Source organism: Arvicanthis niloticus, chromosome 21 (genome assembly GCF_011762505.2).
Source record: "Arvicanthis niloticus isolate mArvNil1 chromosome 21, mArvNil1.pat.X, whole genome shotgun sequence".
In the NCBI taxonomy this organism is placed as follows: Eukaryota; Metazoa; Chordata; class Mammalia; order Rodentia; family Muridae; genus Arvicanthis; species Arvicanthis niloticus.
The window spans coordinates 27,207,915-27,228,254 of NC_047678.1; the positions used below are offsets into that span (position 1 = coordinate 27,207,915).

Genomic DNA, 20,340 nt, shown 5'->3' on the forward strand with positions numbered 1-20,340 from the left:
TAAAAAGATCAGACTGAATTTTAGTCAGTAGATACTAAAAAGGTTTTAAATGACTACATAAAGAACTACTACTAGAAAATTCCTAGGAAGAAAACAACGTAGATAGGAAATTAAACTTTACACAGCACAGTCAAACAACACCAACCACTACAGTATTACATGATTAGTGCATACAAATGCAACACAAAATTTTCTAGCCAAAGAAATACATCACCATGGCTGGCACTGGGGGCAGAGTACTTGGTACTTGACTTTCGGATGATGTTCTCATGAATCTGGGTCCATTCACTCTCATTATTACATCTGTAACAGAAGGACACATTTTATGGCTCATGACCAAGGACGGGTAAGATTCTACACAGAGCCTTACCAACCTAAGACAGAAGTGTATTACTTTTGATAATGCATATTTCAGGATGGGTAAGGAAGGTATCTTTGGCAGAAAGACCTAGGACAGGCTCAGTCTTGTTTATGAAATAAAAAAAGGGGAGAGGTGGAGAGCTTTTGGGACTGCTTGGCAGGAATCTGACATTGGCCAAAGTCAAGGAAATGGGCTTCAGAAAGAAATCTGACATTAGGCTAGAACAAAAAAGTAATTTCAGGCAGGAATCTAAATCTTACGTTAGAACAAAGAAGTAGGCTTCAGGCATGAAAATGACTTTGGGCTAGGTCAGGGAAGTAGGCTCAGATATTTTGGTCATCCTGATAAGCCCTTAAAAACGGGAGTGATCATGGAACTTTGTTTATTGCCTTGCTTGTTCTTTGATTATTTGTGTTTGCTATCTTGCTTGTTCCTTGACTATTTGTATCTACTGTATTGCTAGTTCCTCAACCTAGAACTGACCTTAATACTTGTATGTAATTAAAATGGTATAAAAGCAAATTGGGGGGAAAAAAGAAAAATAGGGTACAGAGCTAAACTGAATTTTCAACAGAGGAATCTTGAATGGCCTTGAAGCACTTAAAGAAATGTTCAATGTCCTTAGTCTTTAGGGAACTGCAAATCAAAATGGCCCTGAGATTTCACCTTATACCCATCAGAATGAAGATTGGCTAAGGTCAAAAATTCAAGTTATAGCACATGCTGGCAAAGATGTGGAGAAAGGAGAATACTTCTCCATTGCTGATGAGAGTGTTAAACTTGGACAACTACTCTGGAAATCAATCTGTCTGTTTCTCAGAAAATTGGAAATAGTTCTAACTAAAGACCCAATTATACGGCTCCTGGCCACATACCTAAAAGATGCTCCACCATACTACAAGGACATGTGATTCACAATGTCTACAGCACTTTATTCATAATAGCCAGAAGCTAGAAACAACTTAGATGTACCTTAGTTGAAGAATAGATACAGAAATTGTGGTTCATTTACACAATGGAATATTATTCAGTTATTAAAAACAAGGACATTGTAAGTGGTACAGGCAAATAGATGAAACTAGAAATATTCTGAGTGAGGTAACCCAGACCCAAAGGATATGCACGGTATGTCCTCATTGATAAGTGGATATTAGCCATAAAATACAGGTACCATGCTACATTCCACAGACCCAAAGAAGGTAAACAAGAAGGCCCAAGCAAGGATGCTTGAATCTCACTTAGGGGAATAAAATAGTCATAGGAGGCAGATAGAGGAAGGGATCTAGGTGGGAGAGGAGAGGGGAAGGGAATGGAAGGATTATAGGTCAGGTGGGGAGAGATAGGACAGAGGCCCACAGAGTCAGGAGAATGAATGGAAATCTGCAGCTGGGGTGGGAGGCATCTCTAGGACATGCCAGAGACCTGGGATGGGGGAGGCTCCCAGGAATCAATGTAGGTGACCTTAGTTGAGACTCATAGTAGTGGGAATATGGAATCTGAAGAGGCCACTTCTTGTAGCCAGGCAGGACACCTAGTGAAGGAATAAATACACCAACTCACCCACAAAACTTTTGACCCATAATTTGTCCTGCCTATAAGAAATGCAGAGACAAAGATGGAGCAGAGACTGGGGAAAAGGCCAATCAATAACTGGACCAACTTGAGACCCATCCCATGGGCAAGCACTAATCCTTGACACTATTAATGATATTCTGTTCTACTTGCAGATAGGAGCCTAGCATAACTGTCCTCTGAGAAGTTTCACCCAGCAGATAAATCACCAAACAGCATACAAGCTGGACCTAGTGCCATTCCCCTGTACATATGTAGCAGATGTATAGCTCGGTCTTCATGTGGGTCCCGCAATAACTGGAGCAGGGGCTGTCCCTAAAGCTCTTGTCTGTCTGTGGAATACATTCTCCTAACTAGGCTATCTCAGTGGGAGAGGACAGTCCTGGTCCTGCAGAGACTTGATGTGCCAGAGTATAGGGGATACCCAGTGGGGGAACCTCCACCCACTCAGAGGAGAAGGAGAGAAAGGGATGGAGAAGAGACTGTGAGGTGGGCTCCAGGGAGTAGCAATTGAGATATAAGTTGAATAAATAGCTGAATTAATGAAAAAAAGAAGACTTTAAATCATCTGGCCTGGTAGCTCAATGTGTACCAATAAATTTGAAGAAAAAAGAATTTCTTACTCTTATACAGAAACAAGTATATTTTACAATTAGATAAGGCTCTTTTATTGTTAAATATTAAAGACTGACACTTTGGCAAAAAGTTGAAACTAAAATGAACCCTTGCATATATGTATATAAGAATATGCATATTAATAGATTTTATATATATATATATGTAAAACTTGAGACTTTAAAATGAATGCTTGCTAGATACACACACATAAACATTATATCATGTACATATAAATATGCCTATATAAAATTATAATATATACATATTATAATAGGCATATGTATACATACATATATTTTGGGGGGGGTACTAAGAATCAAACCCAAGGTCTCATGCTACTAAATACATTTTTGGCCACTGAGCTACATCACCAGGTATACATATTTTTTTTGACAGACACACACAGAAACACAGACACACAGACAGACACACAGACAGACAGACAGACAGACAGACACACACACACACACACACACACACACACACAGAAAGAAGAAGAGAGATAAAATTTCTGATAAGAAATGCTTCTCTCAGCTGACATGGGTCAAGGCCAAGGCAAGGGGCTGCTTGAAAGGAATATGACATTGGCCAAGGTCAAGGAAGTAGGCTTTAAGCGGAAATCTGACATTAGACTAGAACAAAAAAGTAATTTCAGGTAGGAGTCTAAATTGTAGGCTACAACAAAGAAGTAATCTCAGGCAGGAATCTAAATATTAGGCCAGAACAAAGAAGTAATTTCAGTCAGGATTCTAAATTTTAGACTAGAACAAGGAAGTAGGCTTCAGACCTTGGGCTAGGACAGGAAAGTAGGCTCAGATACTTTGGTCATCCTGATAAGCCTTTAGAAACAGTGATCACAGGAGTGTTCATTGGGTTTAATGCCTTGCTTTTTCTTTGACTATTTGTGTTCATTGTATTGCTTGTTCCTCGACTATTTGCATCTATTGTATTGCTAGTTCCTCAACCTAGAACTGACCTTATTACATGCATGTAATCAAAATGGTATAAAAGCATAACGGAGGAGGGGGTATAGAATAGGGGGTTCTAGGGAGAGGAAATGGAAAAAGGGGATGACGTGTGTGCTGTAAATAAATAAAATATCCAATAAAAAAAGGGAAAAATTGTTTCTTTCAACAACTACTACTGCTTAGAAACTCCCATGACATTAGCTTTTATTTCTTTACTATATAAATAATTAATGTGGTATATTTAACAGTTGAGGTGACAATTTGCATAAGTGTTCAGTAAATGAACACTCAAACCTGACTAACGTGAGCTGCATTTCTGGCCTAAATGGTTTGTCTGTTCAGTGTTACATCGTGGTGGCACTTTATTATTAGATGGTCCAAATATGATCGCTTCCCAAAATGTAAAAAAAATGCTAATGGATATCCCTTTATAAAAGTGTATATTTAAGCTTCAAATACAACCATTTAAGGAAAAAGGGACCAATGATGTTTTACTGGGAAATATAAAACTTAAGAGCTTACATACTGATCAATACAGGTTAGTAGAGCCTCCCATGAGCAAGTCAAGTCAGCAGCAGCAGGTCCAAGAGACTCAGTAAAATTATTAACAGAAAAGCAAAACAATGTCATGCTTTACTTTTAATAAAATGAGAGTTTAAAGAATTTTTAGTTCTTTTTTTTTTTAAGGTCAGCCCCACTTCTGCCTTTTCCCTCCCTATAGTTTTCTAGTAATCATATAACCCTCACAAGAATAAAAACATTTAGGCTTCAGTTATTTAGGAAAGTGAGACGCCAAATGTGCAATCCATCTGCCACTTTGAACAATTAGCTTCTCTGTTCTGTGTGGTGTTTTTTTCCCTCAATGCTTTTTATTCTTCTAGAGTAAGCATTTGTTGTTATCCAACTGTCATTACACTAGCCCTAGAGGGAAGGAATTCTTTCTAAGGTTAGGCAATGTAGGTACCAGATGAGAAAATGAAAAGCTTTTGAGATCAGTGGCTGAAGAGCTCTGTGGTCTAGGGATGGAAAGCTGATATGGCTGGGTTCCTGAACATTTGAGAACTAAAAGCTCCTTCTGAGGGACACAAGAGACTAGAGGAAGAGCATAAGTCTGTTATATTCCTATGTTTAATGACTCTATAAAGGGCAGTTCAAAGAGAACCACCACAAATAAATCCTTCAACCTAAAGAAGATTCCAAGAAAACAAGAGACTTGGATCATCTCTTGAAAATTTAATTTACGTCTCTAGAAGTCTACCCTAAGCCCTTGTTTACCAAGTACACAAAACAGGATCCATGAACAAAGAAAACACACAGGATCTTAGTATTTACTGATCACTCAGAAGTGCCCAATTCCAGAAAAGAAAAAAACTAACATAAGGGTTATAACAACATTCCATCTAGAAGTATGGTGCATCACAAGTTTCTAAATGACAGGGATAGTTTAGAGGCCACTCACATGAAAAAGGCAAATAACTAGACTCATTTTGCTAATGAATCGGTAGTTTTTTTGACTTCTTAGTCAAATCACTAAGCGTCATATGCTCCCAAGTGTTTTGATGTGATTAAACAGAGTTCTGAGGGAAACTTCTGCTTAGAGAATTCCTTCTGAACAAAGAAGAAAGGAGAGTGCTTTAAGATAATTATTTATGATTTCTAATTCACCTGGTAACAAAACTGAGAGGTGCTGGCAGCAGTGCGTGCAGGCCTTCCTGTCTGACGTGCATACTGCCTCATCTTGTTCATGCAGTCAAGATATCACAATGTCCTGCTGATGAGGGCCCCAAAAGACCTGCCTTGATAACATTTTTTTGACATCTTTCTAAGTTTATGAAATTAGCAGGTACTTTTTGGACTTGATCACTTCATGACTTTCTATCTTAACTTCCCATTCTTCGAGCAGACTCCCTCAGTCATGACCAATGTTGTTATTACTGGCATATTTAGACAAAAATACTCTGTAATTTTAAATTACAAAAACTCTATTCTGGGCTGACAAATGTGTCGTTTATATTTCCACTCTTAGCCACAAGTCTCAGTTTGAATTAGTATAAAGAGAAAGTGAGTTATCAAGTTCAAGGAATTGCACATATATTGGCTTCTTCACCTTCTATAGTTTTTCTTTTTTTCATATTACTGACCAGAATAAAAAATACTTCTGTAACTTTTTATTAACATTAAAATAAAATATAAACCCTTTCCTTAAGTAGAAATCTATTGTCCTCAGTATAATATACTTAAATAAGCAATATTGTTTTAGTTTTAAAATACTTAGCATAATTAATAAACTTCATTTTCTCTTAGAATACCGTAATTCCTGCTTTAAAATCTTTTTTAGCCATGTCTATTGGTGAGCTGCTTTATTCCAATTTGCTTATTGCTAATAAGACTTATCTGGTTAGGAGAAGCATTATTGTCTTAGAACCAGGAAAGCAAAGTCTCAAACCAGACAGAAGAGACTCTGAGCACATATTTCGTCTGTATAAAGTCCATCATTTGCTACTTACAGACTCCTTATTAAATGCCTCATATAGTTATAAACGTGGCCCCTGAGCATCACTACAGAAAGGCCATTATGCTAGGTCGACTCTTTCTATTTAGGTACCTACATTGTTTATTTTGTAACAGTTTTATACCTATGGAAGAATTATAAAATATTACAAAAGGGTCACATAGATTCCCATACTGTTTATCCAATTATCAACATTTTTATGTTATTATAGTACATTTGTCAAAATAATGAAGCAACATTTAAACCTAATTGTTAGATCTGATTATCACCTAAGTGCATACTTTCTTCACTACTCCAAGTTTCCATGCATGATGCCATGATCCATGATCCATGGCATCATGTCTCCTTAGATTCCTCAACAATGACAACTCTCAAACTTTCCTTTAGAATGACCTTGTCAGTCTTGAGGAGCAACTGTCAGTTATTTTGTAAAGCTATAAACTGGTATTTGTGCAGGTTTTTCCTCACTAGATTGAGGTAACTTATTTGGGGAGGAAGACCACTAACAGTAATGTAATATAATGACTGATATTTTATTAAACCATGTCAGAGGCATATACTATCAACACAACATCCCTTTTTTAAAAAAATTATTATTCTCTTATATATCATATCCAACCACAGTTTACACTCCATCCTCCACTCCAAGTCTCTCTTCCCTTCTCCATTCTCTCTTCCCCCATCCAGGACTCCTTCATTTCTTTTCAGAAAAGGGGATGTCTCCCATGGAAACCCAAACTTGGCATATCAAGTTGCAGTGAGACTAGGCACCCCCCTCCATATTAACACTGGATGAGGTAACACAAGAGGGAGAAATAATTCCAAAAGCAGGCTAAAGAATCAGTGACAGCCCCCACTCTCACTGTTAGGAGTCCCAGAAGAATACCAAGCTATACAACCATAACATATATGCACAGGGCCTAGGTCATACCCATGCAGGTTCCCTGATTATCAGTTTATTTCATTTTTTAAAACTGGGTGCATGTATGTGTGAGGGGTATGTGCACATGAGTGTGTGTGACTCATACAGACTAGAGGTAAGAAAACCCTGGAGCTGGAGTTACAAGTAGTGGCCATATAACCTGAGTATTGGGAACTGAGTTCTCATCCTCTACAAGAGCCGTATGTGTTCTTAAGCAGTGAGCCATCTCTCCAGTTCTTGCTTACCAATCTGGATGCTAACCCTGCTCATGTGGCTGAAGTGCTTGCTCGCTTGAGCTAGCGCTCTCTCTCTCTCTCTCTCTCTCTCTCTCTCTCTCTCTCTCTCTCTCTCTCATTAAATATTTTATTCTCCATCCCTTGCCATCATATTCCACTCTGTACCATTTTGAAAGAGATTTCTATACATATACACTGTTCTTTTAAAAGAACAGTGGATTATCAGTCTTGGATTTAACACCTACATATACTATCTGAGATCCTTCTAAACAGATTTGTTTCTTCTCTGTAAGTTAATTACTCAATGTTTTATAATAATTATTTAGAGATAAGTTTAATACATTAAATAAAACTCAATATTGGTTTAATTATATCTCTGGCCACAGAGAGTTCACTCAGTTGGCTCTTCCCATGGAACCCCTTATGCAACTCCTTGAACATTTAAAAATATTTAAGACTATTTCCTTACTTTGTTTCAGAATCATTTTGCGTATTTCCTATTTTAATCCTTGGCTCATCTACTCTTCCAAAGATCCCTGGTTCCTTTAATTGAAGAATAGAACTCAAATACAAGAATTGTGTTCTGAATGTGAACATTGTGATTGGAATATTGTTGCTTCTGGGCCTCTTCAACTAACAGAACAAGAAAATATATGTGTATATATATATATATGAATATATAAATATATATTCAAATACACATTCTTTATATATATTTATAATATGTACCAATCTGTGTATACAAAGATATTTATAAATATGTCTGTATGTAACCATCTGCCTATGTATTATAGACAAGTTCATATTGACATCTCCAACTTCATTTCCATTACTGCATGGATAATTCTAGGCTACATTTCTTATGTTGTTGTGATATTTTTTTTTGAGACAGGGTCTCACATTGTAGTCCAGGCTGACTGATATACAGCTCAAGATTGTCCTTCCTCATCTTCTTGAGGAATTTGAAGCATGTACCGCCACATCGAGCTCACTGAATTCTGAAAATGATTTTAAAATAAAAAGGAAGAGAAAGAAAGAAGTACCAAGAATATACTGAGCACTATAAGCCTCAGAAATATGAGAACAGACATAAGGGGTAAGTTAAGTACTAGGCAACAGAAAAGGCATTGAAAACAAAACAGCAACAACCTAGGCAGAAGAAAGAACAAAGAACTCAGGACAGACTGACATACTGTGCTTAAATATCAGACAAGTCTCTAGAGGAAGGTGAAGCAGAAATTAGCAGATTAAAAAAAAAACAAAAAACAAAAAAACTCTTCCTATAGATTAGTAACGATAGCTTTCAATGGGGGATGATCTTGCCCTGAGGGACATCTTTAATATGGACACCTAATTCACTGCTGTGATTTAGGAGCAAAGGCTACTTTGATGAGGATATATTACAGGGCACTAGTAATCAATATGCTCACTGTGTTTTTGAGGATGAGGATATGAATGACGTTAAGTACGGGGTAAGGATAAAAAGAAGCTACTCAAATCATTTTATTTAGATGGATGTAGCTTCATCAGTATATTTTATCCAATCACTGGGATATTTTGTAGAAAAGATTTAAATGTAAGCATTTATTAAATAATCAAATGATTCATGACTATAATGAAACATGATTATGTTATACCCAATCAAATTAATATGTAGAGTCTGATTACTGATGTCAAAAGTTTGTTTTTACTTATAGGATGCATGAAAGATGTCATCCTCTGTGTACCTCTGTGGTAGCCCATTTTCTTCTAAACGGGGACAACAAGCATAGACAATTGAGTAGCATGTCCAGGGATTAAATTAGAGGGACAGACAACTTTTATTTTCCACGTGGGTTCTCCAAGTATTCAGAAGCACAGGACAGGAGTGTAGGTTCAACAAGTTCATAACACTCTTCTCACTCACTGAAGCAACATTTCATTATTTATTTCTTCCCTACTATTTTATTATCCTCTTTATTCCTGGGTTTCTGATAAATATTCACTCACATTTCCCTGGTTAGGTAGCCCCAAAACATCATTTAAAATATTTTAAGGGCTGTTAAGACCTATGAGTTTGCACGTTTAAGAGTGCCTGTGAAAGGTCAATAACTGCTGCGTTCATATCCTAAAGAAGAAAACAGCATGGTGGTATTATTGCCTTGTGCATCTTTTCAGATAAGGAAAATAAAGTCAAACAGGAGTCCAAATATAGGTCTGGTTAGTCCCAAAGGCAGATAGGGAGAGTCATGATTTCATGTTCTTGTCTGCCGTCAGGCAATATTCTCCTCTTGTCTGCCTCCTTCTAATAGTAACTATTATAATTTGGTCAAGGATTGACTTAATTGCTTTTAATACTGACTAAAATTTTATTATTTCTGGGATCTACTTAATTTTATTTAGTTGAAGGTCTTATGTTAGAAAGGGGGCAGTAACCTACATATTTAGGGACATTATCAATACTAAATTAGTTCATGATGCCTTTACCTTTAGTATAAAAGAAGAAAGAAAAAATTAGAAGGATGAAAAAAACAAAAACAAAAACAAAGAAACAACGCAGTCCTATAGAAATGACCCGACTAATCAAATGGAGTCTCTAAGACCAAAGTGATATAAATTGACCAATCTAATTGATTTTTAGATGCATTCACATGACATGTATCTTGTCCTCTATTGTCCATATGGAAATTGTTCAGACCACAAACACCTTTCTATGTCTCAACTAAAAACACATTTGCAAACTTCATAAGGAAGAAACTGTGCTGTTTTGCTGTTGTTTATATTAGAAGCCCCTCTTCTCACAGATCTAATGCCATGCTGCATGAGAAATGTGGGTGGTTTGAGCTGGGGAGGGGGGGTCGCTGCCAAGAAGTCATGACCAAACCAACACCTTTCTGCTAAGCTAAAACTGATGAGAGACTACCATTAGCTGAGCAGGCATGCAAGGCAGAGCTTTAGAGGATCACTAAGTGTATGTGAAGATTAAGTAGGTTAACATGCCAAAAATTTACCAGAGTGCCTGAATATAGAAAATAGTCAAATATCACCTGTGATAGTTATTTTATGGACATTATCTTACAAGATTTAGTCATTAAGTTTTTCAAAATAGGTCCCATGATCTCCACGTTAGAGTGAAAGAACTGAGGTTCAGAGAGGCATATGGTAGGCTCAAAGTCATACAGCTGTCTCATGAGTCTGCATCACTCAACTTCTAAATGTAGGCACTTGCCAGTATAACACATGTATACTTGAAACGGGAAACAGAAAAAAATGTGCTGGCAGAATGAAGAGGAGCTGGGTTCAAATCTATGAACTTCAGCTGTTATGACTCCGAAAGCCAATTAACACCAATTTACTCCACTATAAAAATGGCAATAACGATAAGGACCTCATGCAATTACTTTGATCAAGTTACAGTGTTCTCAAACAAGAGTGCATCATTAAGGAATGAAAGGATACATCAAAAAAAGGAGTCCTGTGGGAGCAAAAATTATGCTCCTTGGAAAATCTTGTCAGTTGATGCAGAAAGTTGTTCTACTGATAGCAAAGCCATGATGGCATGGCTACATATGATGAATTCATGACATTTTTTTCATAAAATGTGAGAATGGAGAATAAGTAACACTTCTCAATTTGACAGTATGAGGCAGAGTATATAATTTACAATAAATTTTTATATAACAAGAAATATAGAATATATATTTGTGACATTCATTTTCTTAAAATTGTCCCTATATAAATGTTTGCTTAAGCTTCTGTCATTGTGAAATTAGACAGTGGTCATCATGTAATCAGAATCTTCTTGTATTTGATCAAATTCATTGTTTATAAATACCCATCCCTTCCAAATATTGGCATTAGTTCCTGGCACTCCGTGTCTTTAGTTTCCTAAAGCCTGACAACATGTTTTTCCTGCTTGTAATCCTTTATCCTTCTAGGTAACAAGTAACATGACATTTTTATCAGACTGAAATGCATATGATGGTTATTTATTTATTTATTTATTTATTTATTTATTTATTTTAAGGTATTTGACTCAGCAAACCACCTAGTTTTCATGTTTGAGTTTCTTCTTACCATTTTCTTAAAAAGATGTAGTATCTCAACTGACTCAGACAGATGCAGACACCCACAGTCAAACAGTGAATGGAGCTTGGGAACTTTTTAAAAAAAGTAGTATTAGTTTTATTGTTTATAAACACTGAGTAATAACTACATCATATAAGGTAGCATGTTTCTTTTTATTGTCAAATAATTTTAATTATTTACATTCCAAATTTTGCCCCCTTCCCAGTCCTTCCCAGAGCTCTTCATCCTATCCCCTTTCCACTTTGGTTCCTCCCTCAACCCCCCCAGGGACTCTTATGGAAGAAAAGAAGGAAGGAATGCAACCCCTAAGTGGATAGGAACTCCACAGGATGCCAACAGAATCAACTCACCTGGACCCCTGGGGCTCTCAGATCATAAACTGAACCACCAACCAAAGAACATACATGGGCTGGACCTAGGCCTCCATGCTCATATGTAGCTTGGTCTTCATGTGGGTTCCAAACAACTAGAGTGGGGGCTATCACAAAAGCTGTTGCCTGTATGTGGGATATGTTCTAGCTGAGCTGCCTTGTCTGGGCTCAGTGGGAGAAGAAGCCTCTAGTCTTGCAGAGACTTGAAGTGCCAGGTTGGGGGAAAACAAGGGGGTCCCACCCACTCAGAGAAGAAGGGGAGGTGGGGAATAGGTGAAGGATTGTGGGAGGAGTGACCAGGAAGGGGACAGTGAGCAAGCAGGATGTAAAGTGAATAAGTAATACATAAATAACAAAAAACAAACAAACAAACGAACAAATTAATTAAAATTTTAAAAAAGATATGGCATCTTGCCACATACACATATGGTATTTCAAAATACTATAAAGCATAGTACTAGTCTTGGCAGAAACAAGAGGTTTAATTTTTCTCTAGTAAAGATTGACTCTGCATAATACTAAAAATAATGAGAATATTGACAACGAAAGAGGTAATTTTGCCAATTACTGATTAAGTCCACAGAATAAATTTTCACAATTAGAAATTAGCAAAGCCTTTAGGTTTATGATTAAATTGAACCAAAAACATCACCTGAAATGTACTGAAAAATACTCCTTCTGAGGGCTAGGCTCAATGAGATGATACAGATTTAAGTTACTAATTATGAAAGAATTCCACAGTGCATGAAAAATCAACTCCACAACCCTACATTAGGGAATCTGTTTGAAAGTCTTGTAACCTCTTCAAGTGGAAAAGTCATCCTACATTTTAACTTTGTTATTCTTTTAAAAGGTAAAATAATTATTCCTCTCTATAAACACAACTTTCTTTGGCTTTTTAGAACTGACACAGCCCTAGGAAGGAGCTAAGAGAATACTATTTATGAATCCCACTTCTTACAAAGTGGCACACGGGTACTGAAAGCCTTTGTTTAGAGGCAGCTGGGCAAATAAGCCTCCCAGCAAGACTTCAGAAGGGATGCAGTGCAAGTGCAAAAGACTGCACCACAGTGAGGACTAGCTACTACATACAGATATACCATCTTTTGTAGCATCCTTCAGCCCTTTGCATTTTGGAAGGAATATAATGGAATATGGTGGTGATAACAATGATCTTGGATTTCTGTTTACTCGTTTTTAAGGGTAAGTATATGAAGAAGTAGGCCCTACTACCCACCAAAGAAGAAACTCAGTATTTTTAGAAAATCTGACTCATTTACTAAGGAGAAAGCTAAACAACTTTTTTTTTTTTTTTTTTTTTTTTTTGTAAATGACTATTCCATGAAAGATTTTAACCCTCTAAGTTCTGTAACTCTACCAACAGAGCTGAAAAAATACATACCAAATATATTTGAACTTTTATTTTTAAAATTAATTAAATGTACTTGATTATAAAAAGTCCTGCGTTAAGTGTAATTATAAATTAAGTTCATTCCATATCTGAGTCAGACAAAACAGATAAAACAGGAAAATGTACATAAAATATTATGGTTAAAATTTTTATTAACAAAATGACTGGCAGTATTTAGCTTAATTTGGGAAAATGATACTATGTTAAAGTTAACAGAAGATTGACTGAATTTTAAAAAACAGAAATAGGGGCTGTAGTTAAAAGCACTGGCTATGCTTGCAGAGGACCTGGATTTGATTCCCAGCACCCACATGGTGGTTTACAGACATCCATAACTCCAGTTTCAGGGGATGGATCTAAAGCCGTCTTCCAACCTCTGCAAAAACACTAGGCATAATATGGTATACTTACATACATGCAGAAAAACATTCATACACATGAAATAAGATAAATATTAAAAATTATCAAATATACACTTGTTTTAAAAACCCAGTAAAGCTGGGCACAGTCACTTATGACTGCAATCCCACCAAGCAGGAAGCCGAAACAGGAGGATCATCATTAGCTAGAAGCCAGCTTGGGAGACATAGTGAGTTCCAAGCCAACTGAAATTACTGTTTCAAAAACATCCTCATTATTAAAAAAAAAGTCAAAACAAAAACTCACTAAGTTCACCACTACTCACTTTTAAGACTAGTATTTATTTCTGGATTTCCCATAAGCAAAGATAGTATATACTCATGTTCTATGTTTCTGCTATTAGTTCCTTTTCTATTTCTACTGTTGAACAAGGACCATGAGGAGAAGAAATTCATCTAGAAGTCAGACCCCCTGGTTGAAGAATACTAAAAACAGCCCCATGCCACGCTGTATGTGACAAAGAGATCTGTGGGAGCAGGAAAGAAGAACAAGATCTTGGATCCTCAAAAATTTTGGTGTTTCTTCAGATACATCATAACCTGACTCATAATAATTCTTTTAAATAATCTGCATTCTTGGCAAGTTCAAAAGCAATAATTGGTAGACAAGTACTACATAAAGAAGATTTTTTTTAAATCCAAGATACATGAGAAATTATATTGTTGGCTTTTCTGAAAATATATAATAAAGTTATTCTACAGAGAAAATAAATATAGCATGAACAAGTAATGTGTACTATCAGACTTTCACTTTAGCATAGAAGGTTCCAAGTTCAGATGTTTTAGTAACTAGAAAATATAGCAAAAATAAAATTTCCAGAGTCTTTTAAAACCTTAGATCAAAATTCTTTGCTTTCCCACTAACCTCCCTATACTCCACATAGTAAGCCTATGTTCACATGGCTTGAGAACTGCTATTCTAAGGACATGCTACAAATTTTTATTCCTGATATGTAGGATTACTCACGTGTAAACTTTAAGAACAAAATCCTTTTCTTCTTTTAATTCTGTTAGTGACTGTAGAACATCCAAAATGCTTAGAACTGCACAGCCATACGGTCGCCTGTAGTGCAGGTGAGCAGGACCCTTCTTGGAGTCATTCAGGAGCATCCGGCCTTGGGTACAGCAGAAAACAGCAGTTACACAGAGAATCCATGCTCCTTTCTACCATCTCCTAATTATCAACCAATAACATCAGAGCTGCCAGTGCCTAAGAGATCCTCTGAGAAGAGTGAGGAGGTGGAGTGAGTCACCTAAGGATATCCATGTATAAGTACACCAAATTAACCTCTGGTCTAAGACCTTTTTTGTGTCACATTCAGTCAATGAACACTAACCATATATTTATTAATCAAATAAAAATGACTTGATGAATTTCTTAGAAAAATCAGCATATTGCCAGATTGAAACTTGATGGCCATATTAATGACAGAAGTTTAGTATTTTTAGCTGCACTCATAAACTATACACAGGTAAAGAGGACACTGTGTTTTTATTCTAACCAAATTTTAATGCTCAAAGGCTCTGTTGAACCACTGTGGAAGTGAAAGAAATCTTGGTTGTGGATGGCTGCTTATTCCTTCAAGTGAGCAAGTCTGTGCCAACAGTGATGCAAGGACTTACAAAAGCTATGATTTCAACAAACAGTTTATGAAGTAAGGCAAAATACTTGTATTGTCAAATGATTAGACACAATTGTACACCATACTCTAGAACTTATACTATGAAGGAAAACTAGGTTAGTCATACTACCCAAACCTGAAATATGTATGGATAATCCAACATATGTATGGGACAACAGTGGAAAAGCCACTTTCTTTCATCTCAGTTTGAGTAGAAATAAGCTGCTAGTCATCTGCAATGGTGACAATGACTCTAATCTTGAGGAAAATGGCACAGGTGCATAATTTTGGAGAGAAACTACAACAAAGGGCAAATACCACCTGTTCACTAACTGGTACTCTAGTATCTCTGTAAAAACTCTGGAGGAAAAAGACATACAGAAGCAGGCAACACAACAGGAAGAATATAAAAAAGCAAACCACTTAAAATACAAAGTTTGGGTTCCAAAGCTCGAAGTAACAGAAGATCTGAAATGGGGAAAACATGTAAGCATTTACATCAAATCCAGCTACAAATAAATAAATAAATAGCCTCTAATCTTGAGACCTGAAATCATAGGAAAGACAAAGTTCAGATACATATTTATCCTAAGTTTGGACAGTCTTAATAATAAGAATAATTAAGGTGGACAATACCTATTCGAATCACATGGGCAACTATGTACAAATCTCTCTTCATGTCTTTGCTGCTCAGATCCTAAGGAAAGAAAAAGGGTAAATAAATCTCGACAAATAATGCACAGAAAATAATGATAAATTTCCTTTCATTCAAATTTCATTTGAACTTTATTAGTAGTTTGCTTTCAGTATATATTACAGGTAAGAGAAGGGAGATTATAGAAGACAACACTTAATACAAGATTTATACAGAGTAGAGGCCCTATTACAGAAAACACTTCTTACTTATGTTATTAAAATGAAAAATCAAGCTAGTGCTCAACTAGAAGTTAGCCCTTCCTAACTAAAGAGATGCTGGAAGGTACTCTATATACTACAATCATCAATATCAAACATGTATAAAACCCATGACAACAGCAACCTGCCCACAGGGAATATTGGTACAACAGCGACACAAATCTTAGGAGTAACAACCACATTCTGATTGGATTTAAAGTCCACTCCATGAGATAGATTTCATGCCTGACACTGCTCAAATGGCCAAGAACCAGATAAGTCATGGGCTCTAGGAGAAAACTTATTGCTATTATTTTATTAAAGAAACATAGCAATAAAATGATTCCTAGTAACATACTGCTATACCTATATGTATGTGCCTTGCTCAACCCTCAATGGAGAAATGTCTTCTTGCAATAGATGGAAACTAACACAGAGACCCAGAACTGGACAGTGTACAAAGAATGAGATACTTTGGAGGATTCAGTCCTAAATGGGATATCTTTATCAAGCCCCTCCCCTCAAGGATCAAGGATCTATGCCAAAGAGGAAGAAAGACTGTAAGGTCCACACATTATGGATGATTCTATGGAAACAGTATCTTCCAAACACAACAGAACTGATGCACATATGAACTCACAGAGACTACAATAGCATCTATAAGACCTACACAGGCTCAACCATTCAAAAGATCCCAGAAGGGGAAGTGAGCACAAAGTCCCACTTCTAACTAAGATGCTACTTGCAACTAAAACCTGCTAGAGAAGAGAAAAATTAGCTTTCTCCTCTGGAGTGGTCACTGGCTATATCAACCATACTCCAGGGCAGGCCTCATGCCCAGGAATATCTATCCAACATAAAACAGACTCCCTGTTTCTGCGTGTGTGCGTGTGTACGTGTGTGTGTTTCTGTGTGTAGGTGGGGTGTTTCATTTTATTTTTTTGGTTATTTTTTGTCTTATTGGGTTTTTTTTATTTTAATGTTTCTTTTTTTTGAGAGAGAACATGAGTTAGATGGGTAGGAAGGTTGGGAAGGATCTTGAAACTATCTTGGGAAATATCAAAATGCACTACATAAAAATTTTTATTAAAATAAAAACTGTTAAAATATTTATATAGTGAAAACTTGAATAAATTTCTTTAAAATTTTATTCTATTGATAGTATTCTTCTAGTTCTCATTTAGATCACTTAATAAAGTAGCTACAAAAGTTTCACAATGGAAATCATCCATGTTTGTCATCATGTAAAACCATTTAAGAGATAAATGTTCAGTAAAATAAAATGTAGCAAAAATATTAAAAAGCTCATTAATGACTAATCTAAAAAGTTATTTTATACTAACTTTATATTCATACCACTGTCCCCAAATCATTATTATATATTTGCCATATTTCCTGTAAATGAGTTTAATTTGGTCTTAGTGAAATCTTGATAAAATATCTGGGTCTAAATTTAGATTATTTATTATATTTATTATCTGTACCAAGTTATAATGGTTAAAATATTTTTTCACTGATAGATTGATTGAAGAAGCATGTGTATGGTGGCAAGCATGTGGAGGTCAGAGTACAACTTGCATGAACCAGTTTTTGCCTTCCACCATGCAAGAACTAGAGTCAAACTCAGGTCATCAGGCTTGGCAGCAACTACATTATGCACTGCATCATCTTACTGGCCCTGAAAATAATTTTATTGGGAAATTTAAAGAGCTTCTTTTAAGTAAACAAATCTGATTCCAAATCAGAAACATTAAAGCTGAAGAGTTACAAAAATCAGTCTAAATTTTTATATTTACTTATTTTATATTTATGTTATTACTGTGAAGTAACACAGTTGCTATTTTCTTATTTAGAGCATCACACTAGGAACAGTAAAACTTTCACAAAAATTTCATATATATTCATATACACGTCTACCCACCTACCTACCTATCTACCATCTACTGGTTTCAGATCTATCTTTCAGATCTATCAATCAGGTTCCCCACTTGCAGCTTACTCTGACTTAGTAATACCAGATGGAGGAACTTTTATTTTTCATGAGACAAGTTTTCATGCTTTCCCTTTCACGTCTAAGAAAAATCCCAATCAGATCTGAGACTCCTGAACCATACAAGTAACATTCCTTTCCCCTACCCATCTTCCCTGCTGGCTCTGGGCCATAAGACAAGTAGCTCTGAACAGCCTGCTATCCCAGGGGAACCTCCATTCTCCTGCTTCCTCTCCCTCTACCTCCATTAGACTTGAGACTTCTGAACCATACAGGTTAGCTTCCCTTCCCCAACCCATCTAGCCTGCTCTGCCTTAGCCTCATCTTCCTTTCTGTCTGCACCTGCATCTGAACCCTTTGCAGATTGGTGTGCCTGCTCCTTCCCCTGCCCCCAACCTATCTGTTTCACAGGAGGTCTGCCATAACTAAGAACACCGGGGAGACAAGAAGGAAGGCCCAAGTGTGGATGCTTCAATCCCATTTAAAAGGGTGAACAAATAATCATGGAAAGCAGAGGGACCTCTTTGGCAGAGGGGTAGAGGAGGGCAGGATCAGGTATTGGGGAAAACAGGAGAGAAGCCCAGAGGGCCAGGAGAATGAATGGAAATATGCAGCTGCCAGGGGTTGGGGTTGGAGAGCGAGTTGAACCTCTAGAAAGTACCAGAGACCTGGGATATGAGAGGCTCCTAGGACTCAATGGGGGTAACCTGAGCAGAAACGCCCAACAGTGGGAAGATGAAACCTGAAGAGACCACTGTCAGTAGGTAGACAAGGTCCCCAGTACAGGGATGGGGTCATCAAAATATCTTCAAAACTTTTGACCCAGAATTGTTCATGTCTAAAAGAAATGAAGGGACAAAAATGGAGCAGAGATTGAAGGAAATGCCATCCAGTGATAGGCCCAACTTGGGATCCATCCCATGGGTGGGCACCAAACCCTGACACTATTACTAATGCTATGTTGTGCTTGCAGACAGGAGCCTAGCATAGCTGTCCTCTGAGAGGCTCTAGCAGCAGCTGACTGAGACAGATGCAGATACTTACAGCCAACCATTGAACTGAGGTTGGGAAACCCTATGGAAGAGTTAGGGAAGGAGTGAAGGGGATGGCAACCAAATAGGAAGACCAACAGTGTCAACTAACCTGGACCCCCTGGGAGCTCCCAGAGACTAAGCCCCCAATCAAAGAGCATACATGGGCTGATCTGTGGTTCCTGGCACATATGTAGCAGAGGACTGCCTTGTCTGGCCTCAGTGGCCTCTTGTTTACAAGAAAATCTGAGGGTATGAAAGTCTAGGAAAACCTCTTCTGACATTCTCTTTCTGTTTTAGAAATGAGGCCTCAAAGAGACCTCTGTCAGGCACTCTCACTTCAAAAGTCCTCAGTTAACATAAATCCCATTCACTACAATATAGAGTCTTTACTTCTTCAGTTTGATGCTGAATAGGATGTACTGTTCTTTCTAGATTAGCCATTTTAACTCCCTCAATAATTGTGATGGGTTTGCTTTCTCTATTCCACCTTCTTACATACTCTAGGAGATAATGTAAGGTCTCAATGCTTAGCTTAGACACAGACAGAACATTACTGGAGCTTAGCTACATTTGCTGTATGTATTTTCCCTATATGGCGAGCACAGAGAGCATCTTCAGTGAAAACTATTACTGTGAATGTAGTTTCTCATTCTGCAGTACCAGCATTTGACATTTTGAAAGATTAAGTTGTAGTAGATGATCTGAAAGTGGGTGAAGAGATTAGTCACATGTTAGATACTCAGATAAATGCTCTTTGCCTTTGAGAGGCATCAAGTCAGCTGTAAGATGTCTTTCCACCTACCAGTCATAGGCCATATGCAAGGACACTAACACTATGAGACTTATCATACCTTCTTAAACTCAGGAAGCTTTTTGTTTTGTTGTGTTTGGTTTTTGTTAGCATCTTGCTAATCTTCTAACCTCTACCTTCTAACTAGATAGTTATTAACAAACATAAGCTAGCCAGTGAGCTTGGAGTATCTTATCACTGAAATAGGTCAAAGAACCTACAAGGGTCCAAGTGCTTTAAACTGTGTCACCCTCTGTTTTAGTCTTCAATAAATTAATTCAAATAAATAAATGTAGATAGTTTTTACTTAATAAAACTAAAGCTGCTTTGGAGAACACAAAAGTGTAGTATTATAAAATTAAGTTTCAATGAGCAAATTTGCCTTCTGAGGTGATGGCTTTAAGAGTGGAGACCAGGAGTAATAACAGGGTTATTTGGGAAAATCTAAAGTGCAGATGAAAGTAGAAAAACATGTTCCATTTGCTATGTAACAGAGGCCTGGTTAGTTTACATGCATTTACTAAAAGGCTCCTCTAATTGTAGATCTGGTGG

The 20,340-nt window shown here is 36.9% G+C and overlaps 1 protein-coding gene across 6 annotated transcripts in view; it reads right to left on the minus strand.

The window, feature by feature from the left end:
• Window positions 1-20,340, minus strand: part of Dock3 (dedicator of cytokinesis 3) — a 322,288-nt gene that overhangs the window by 113,026 nt on the left and 188,922 nt on the right. For all 6 annotated transcript variants that reach the window (XM_076917344.1, XM_076917346.1, XM_076917345.1 and 3 more), the window contains 3 exons: window positions 15,717-15,777; window positions 14,426-14,573; window positions 215-303 (listed from right to left, as the gene is read on the minus strand). In XM_076917344.1, coding sequence (XP_076773459.1) covers window positions 215-303; window positions 14,426-14,573; window positions 15,717-15,777 — 298 coding nt within the window. The remainder of the gene's footprint in view (window positions 1-214; window positions 304-14,425; window positions 14,574-15,716; window positions 15,778-20,340) is intronic.